At 47.2% G+C, this 7,126-nt stretch overlaps 1 protein-coding gene across 1 annotated transcript; it reads left to right on the plus strand.

Moving 5' to 3' along the window:
- The first annotated feature begins 311 nt into the window (after nucleotides 1-311).
- Nucleotides 312-3,035, plus strand: LOC112220672 (D(1) dopamine receptor-like). Its single transcript, XM_024382504.2, has one exon. It carries the CDS (start codon nucleotides 359-361, stop codon nucleotides 1,535-1,537), a length of 1,179 nt encoding a protein of 392 aa, XP_024238272.1. The 5' UTR covers nucleotides 312-358; the 3' UTR covers nucleotides 1,538-3,035.
- The last annotated feature ends 4,091 nt before the right edge of the window (nucleotides 3,036-7,126 follow it).

The following is a 7,126-nucleotide window of genomic DNA, read 5'->3' on the forward strand; positions in this document are numbered from 1 at the left end:
ACTATCCCTGTGGGAATATGTACAACCATCCACCTCTCCAGGACAAAGGATGTCAGAACTGATACAGAGTCTGGAACAATGCCAACCCCAGAGAGAGGCTGTCTGGAATGTCTTTTACCTTGTTGTTTTTTATTATCACGGGACACAAACAAGCAAACAAGAAGATGTTATCAGATATGTTTGTTTGGATGAAAGGGAGAAACCCAGAGGGCTTTCCTTCTGACCAGGCTCTTCTCTACACTATGAGCTGATTGACCCCTCTCTGCCCCCCTCCAAAGGATGTCAGAATGGTACAGAGTCTAGAGACCCCCCCACACACACAAATCGTCCCTCCCCCACCACCTCCCTCCCACCGACGATGGATCTTACGAATGACACCACGGTCATCACAGACAGCGACTTATTGGATGACTCCTCAACCCGCATCCTGACTGGCTTTTTCCTCTCGCTGCTCATCCTCTCCACGTTGGTCGGCAACGTCCTTGTGTGTGCCGCCGTCACCAAGTGCCGTCACCTGCGTTCCAAAGTCACCAACTTCTTTGTGATCTCGTTGGCCGTCTCCGACCTCCTGGTCGCTGTCCTGGTGATGCCGTGGAAGGCCGTGACGGAGGTCGCAGGTTTCTGGCCGTTTGGCTCGTTCTGCGACACTTGGGTGGCGTTTGACATCATGTGCTCCACGGCATCCATCTTGAACCTGTGTGTGATCAGCGTGGACCGTTACTGGGCAATATCCAGCCCGTTCCGCTATGAGAGGAACATGACTCCTAAAGTGGCGTTTGTGATGATCAGCGTGGCCTGGACGCTCTCCGTCCTCATCTCCTTCATCCCCGTCCAGCTCAGCTGGCACAAAGCCCAGACCTTTACCTCTACCTCCATCACTACCTCCACAACCACCCCCTACGGCCTCCAGGCCCCCCCAGACTCCTCTAACCCTGTTGGGGATAACAACACACATCAGGCGCCCCGGGACTGGGACAACTGTCACTTCAGCCTGAACCGGACCTACGCCATCTCTACCTCTCTGATCAGCTTCTATATCCCAGTGATCATCATGGTGGTCACCTACACCCAGATCTACCGCATCGCCCACCGTCAGATCAGATGCATCTCCACCCTAGAACGAGCCGCAGAGAGTGCCAAGAACCGACACAACAGCATGGGAGAAGGCGGCGGAGAATCCAGCATCTCCGAATCGGAGAGCTCGTTCAAGATGACGTTCAAACGGGAGACAAAGGTCCTGAAGACGCTGACTCTGATCGTGGGCGTGTTCGTGTGCTGCTGGCTGCCCTTCTTCATCCTGAACTGCATGGTGCCGTTCTGTGAGCCGTCACCCCGCGGTGCCACGGCCTCCTTCACCTGTATCAGCCCCACTATGTTTGATGTGTTTGTGTGGTTCGGGTGGGCCAACTCTTCCATCAACCCCATCATATACGCCTTCAACCCAGACTTCCGCAAAGCATTCTCTATCCTCCTGGGCTGCCACAGATTCTGTCCCGGAGATCACGGCATGGGCACGTTCAGTCTCAATAAGAAGTGAGCTCAGAGCCTCAGAATTCCCAGTGGTAGTAATAAAAAACATACATGGAAAACATCTGCTGAGACACTGGTCTCAGAAGAGGACCTACAGTACCAGCTGTCATGAACGTCAGAGAACTATAGCATGCCATCGTCTGGTGCATTGTATTGCCATAAGCAAGCAGAGTAAGCACTACAACCTTGGTGTAAAAGGTTTGTTGTTGTCATTGAGGGTGCCGCCACCTTGTGCAGTGTCCCTGGGCATAACATACAGTATGATCTGAAATGGCACTGCAATAAGAGTCGAGTGACCCTTTGCAGTGTCCCTGACTGTGCAGTGAGTGCAGTACATTTAGTGACACATTGTCTCTGTGGAGTAGATACTACAGTGAGTCAGGGCCCCAGACTCTGACCCAGTGATGCTTTATTGTGAATTTTACAGAATGTTAAAAAGAGGTCACTTTATTACAAACGTTTTGAGATGTAATACAGTACTTCAAGAAAATATATTATTCTTTACAATGTGTTCTCTTGCAAACAGTAACTTTGATTGTGTTTTTGTTAAAGTCCATACCAATACTGCCATTGTTTTAATTGATGGGGAACACCAAATGACGGTTAACTGAATAATCTTTCTAATGATGGTAATGAAATTCAGAAAGCTTAAGGCTATTTCATAACAAACATCAATTTAATTTGGACTGCCATTTTAAATCCCTCTCCAAAGTGTTTTACCTTATTAATGAGCTACTCATCTTGCCTTGTGTCTGTGGCTTTTCCAAAGCAATGCCAGGTGTCCCAACAAGCTCTCATAGTCTCACTGCAGAATGAGACGTTCAGCCACATTCTCCAAACGTCAAATTTCGAAGTGTTTTTCCTGCTCCTGCTGCTTTGTATCATTCCATTTCTCCAAACGTCAACTTTCGAAGTTAAGGGTTAAGTTTAAGCACTAATTTGGAATGGTTAATGATTAAGGTTTTGGATAGGGTTCAGACATTAAGTTTAGGCACTCATTCTGAATGGTTAACGTAAGGGTTAAGGTTTTGGATAGGGTGCAAACATTAAGTTTAGACACTAACATGCTGACCAGAACGCTCAAGCCATCGCACGCATGCTGATTTTGTCCACCCACACCAGACGCGATCAGGACATGCAGGTTGAAATATCAAAACGAACTCTGAACCAACTACATTAATTTGGGAACAGGTCGAAAAGCATTAAACATTTATGGCAATTTAGATAGCTAGCTAGCTTGCTGTTGCTAGTGAATTTGTCCTGGTATATAATCATTAAGGATGGGTATCGTTAAGATTTTAACGGTATTACTACTCTTAGCGATACTGCTTATCGATCTGGTACTTTAACGGTATTCTTATCGGTTATTTTTTTATGAAAAAAAACCCGAAACAAATTAAGAACAGAATTAACATTTGCCTTATTTTCAAAATGTAAACAATTATTTACAGCAAAAGAAACAGCAATAGTTTTCAACCCCTCCCTAACCCGGACGACGCTAGAGCAATTGTGCATCGCCCCACGGACCTCCCGATCGCGGCCGGTTACGACAGAGCCTGGGCGTGGACCCAGAGTCTCTGGTGGCACAGCTGGCGCTGCAGTACAGCGCCCTTAACCACTGCGCCACCCGGGAGGCCCAGAAATGTTTGAACAAATCACCATTATAGACTCTAATGTTGTGATGATGGAAATGTAAAACAAATTAAATAAATAATATTATAGAATAATATAGAACAGTCAGTGGTATAGAACAACACAGGCCTGCAGGTAGGCTGCAAAAGATAAGACAGTGGTATAGAGCAACACAGGTGGGGCCTGCAGGTAGGCTGCAGAAGATAAGTCAGTGGTATAGAACAACACAGGCCTGCAGGTAGGCTGCAGAAGATAAGACAGTGGTATAGAACAACACAGGCCTGCAGATGGGCTGTAAAAGATAAGACAGTGGTATAGAACAACACGGGTGGGGCCTGCAGGTAGGCTGTAAAAGAAAAGACAGTGGTATAGAACAACACAGGCCTGCAGGTAGGCTGTAAAAGATAAGACAGTGGTATAGAACAACACAGGTGGGGCCTGCAGGTAGGCTGCAGAGGGAAAAGACAGTGGTATAGAACAACACAGGCCTGCAGGTAGGCTGTAAAAGATAAGACAGTGGTATAGAACAACACAGGTGGGGCCTGCAGGTAGGCTGTAAAAGATAAGACAGTGGTATAGAACAACACGGGTGGGGCCTGCAGGTAGGCTGTAAAAGATAAGACAGTGGTACAGAACAACACGGGTGGGGCCTGCAGGTAGGCTGTAAAAGATAAGACAGTGGTATAGAACAACACGGGTGGGACCTGCAGGTAGGCTGTAAAAGATAAGACAGTGGTATAGAACAACACGGGTGGGGCCTGCAGGTAGGCTGTAAAAGATAAGACAGTGGTATAGAACAACACAGGTGGGGCCTGCAGGTAGGCTGCAGAGGGACTATACAGTGGTATAGAACAACACAGGCCTGCAGGTGGGCTGTAAAAGATAAGACAGTGGTATAGAACAACACAGGTGGGGCCTGCAGGTAGGATGTAAAAGATAAGACAGTGGTATAGAACAACACGGGTGGGGCCTGCAGGTAGGCTGTAAAAGATAAGACAGTGGTATAGAATAACACAGGTGGGGCCTGCAGGTAGGATGTAAAAGATAAGACAGTGGTATAGAATAACACAGGTGGGGCCTGCAGGTAGGATGTAAAAGATAAGACAGTGGTATAGAACAACACAGGTGGGGCCTGCAGGTAGGATGTAAAAGATAAGACAGTGGTATAGAATAACACAGGTGGGGCCTGCAGGTAGGATGTAAAAGATAAGACAGTGGTATAGAATAACACAGGTGGGGCCTGCAGGTAGGATGTAAAAGATAAGACAGTGGTAAGACAGGTGGGGCCTGCAGGTAGGCTGTAAAAGAAAAGACAGTGGTATAGAACAACACGGGTGGGGCCTGCAGGTAGGCTGTAAAAGATAAGACAGTGGTATAGAATAACACAGGTGGGGCCTGCAGGTAGGCTGTAAAAGATAAGACAGTGGTATAGAACAACACGGGTGGGGCCTGCAGGTAGGCTGTAAAAGATAAGACAGTGGTATAGAACAACACGGGTGGGGCCTGCAGGTAGGCTGTAAAAGATAAGACAGTGGTATAGAATAACACAGGTGGGGCCTGCAGGTAGGATGTAAAAGATAAGACAGTGGTATAGAACAACACGGGTGGGGCCTGCAGGTAGGCTGTAAAAGATAAGACAGTGGTATAGAACAACACAGGTGGGGCCTGCAGGTAGGATGTAAAAGATAAGACAGTGGTATAGAATAACACAGGTGGGGCCTGCAGGTAGGATGTAAAAGATAAGACAGTGGTATAGAACAACACAGGTGGGGCCTGCAGGTATGCTGCAAAAGATAAGACAGTGGTATAGAACAACACAGGTGGGGCCTGCAGGTAGGCTGTAAAAGATAAGACAGCGGTATAGAACAACACTGGTGGGGCCTGCAGGTATGCTGCAAAAGGACTAAGAAAGGACTACTTCTTCGCAGTTCTTCTGGAGAAAGATCAACATATTTGCCTTCTCTGGCAGAGGTCGGGACCTCTCCTAGCTTATCGTGTTCCCTGCAGTCGAAAATACCCTCCTGCAAGGTGTGGAGGCTTGAGCACAGAGGTAGCTTGTTGCAATGTTTATAAGGAGGGGCAGAGTAGCTCTCTTCTCCCACCCCCATATCACAGGATCTTCAGCCATGGGTATGGAAGGCACGCCTTTGTAGAGCTCCACCTCTAGGTCAACACTCTTGCAGAGGGTGAGGGACGAGGTGTCCTGTTGGATTGTGAATCCCTGTCCTCCTCTGAGAACAGCTCCACCAAGGCACACCTTGTTTTGTACAATGGAGGGACTGTCTCCTCCATTTCCTCTCCTTCTCCTTCAGACCCCTCCTCTTGTTGCTGGTGCTCTGTGTCTGTCTGCTCTGGCTCCTCTGGCGTTGCTCCTGTCACATTGGCCTCAACAGTCGTCTTCCTCAGCCTGTCCCAGATGGCGTCACTCAACGGCCTCCCTTTAAATTTGGGGTCCATTGCTGTGGCCTCATGCAGGAAGGGTTGAATGTCCTCACCCCCTGATGGCATCAATGAAAGTAATTTAGTAGATTTTCTGTGCTGCCAGATTCAATGTGTGTGCAAGCATCCTATTTTTAAGATGTGTAGCCTCTTTACATCCACCGCTTTCACTCCCAGAATGGCACAGTTTTACACTGCCCTGGTGTGGAGGACCTGTTTTACACTGCCCTGGTGTGGAGGATCACCTGTTTTACACTGCCCTGGTGTGGAGGACCGTACACTCTGACCTTCTTTTACACTGTCCTGGTGTGGAGGATCGTCTGTTTTACACTGCCCTGGTGTGGAGGAGGACCGTCTGTTTTACACTGTCCTGGTGTGGAGGACCTTCTGTTTTACACTGTCCTGGTGTGGAGGACCTTCTGTTTTACACTGTCCTGGTGTGGAGGACCTTCTGTTTTACACTGTCCTGGTGTGGACGACCTTCTGTTTTACACTGTCCTGGTGTGGACGACCTTCTGTTTTACACTGCCCTGTCTTGTGTAGTGCACTGGAACAGTGAGATAGTGGTCCTGACAGGGGCTGGTCCACCTGTATGATGTGATGGCCAGCTTTGGCACGTCCTTCAGTTCAGTGATCACTATTTGGGGTTGAGTGCCTTGCTCATCTCCCTACATTAAAAAAAAAGATGTTTGTGTTGAATTATCATTATTGAATTATTGTGTTGTTGTGTATTGTATTGTGGAGTGATGGGACTAACATACAACCCTTTTATACTACTGTATCCTAAACATGAATAGAACTCAATATATACTGACAGACTGTTACCTAAAGCATTTGGACTCCACTGTTGCAAAGGGGTGTAGGCCTTTCACTATGAACTTGATCACGGCTAGGTGTCACTCATTCCCCCTCTCCTTAGTCATCCTCCCACTAGCTGCTAGCGTGAAGGGGCTTGGGCTTGTCTTTGGCTTGGACCAGTGGTATTAGAGGGAGGAGTGGGTTGGTTCATTGTAGCTGCAACTTTAACAAAAAAGTTGCAAGATCTTTAAATGGGTGATTGAATTTCTGAACGCACCCATAGCTAAACAATCAGTTGGCTAATGGTTCCTTTTGATCATGAACCCATGTTCGCATAATTTAGTTAACTCTGTGTGTGGGATCTAGGCTGCTAGCATACATACCTAACGTAGACCGGGCAACGAGCATTGTCAGCATCGACTCTGGTGAAGTGTAACAAACACTTTTAAACATTTTGTTCTCTCCTCCATCGTCACTAATTAAGAGCAGGGTCTTTCGCGTGTGTGTGTGTGTGTGTGTGTGTGCTGTAGCATGAGAGATCTCACTTCTGGATTGGGAATAGAACAAATGCATCATAGACGAATGTCTTCATTTTATTGCAAATTAGAAACGGTTGGTGAGAAAATGTACAAGATAAAGTTTATGTAGCAATAATAAATAGGAAATGTATTTTCTTAATTTCTCCAGTACTGAAAGCAGAACCGATAACGTCGGAGCTTATCGATAC

The sequence above is a fragment of the Oncorhynchus tshawytscha genome, linkage group LG21, assembly GCF_018296145.1.
Source record: "Oncorhynchus tshawytscha isolate Ot180627B linkage group LG21, Otsh_v2.0, whole genome shotgun sequence".
In the NCBI taxonomy this organism is placed as follows: Eukaryota; Metazoa; Chordata; class Actinopteri; order Salmoniformes; family Salmonidae; genus Oncorhynchus; species Oncorhynchus tshawytscha.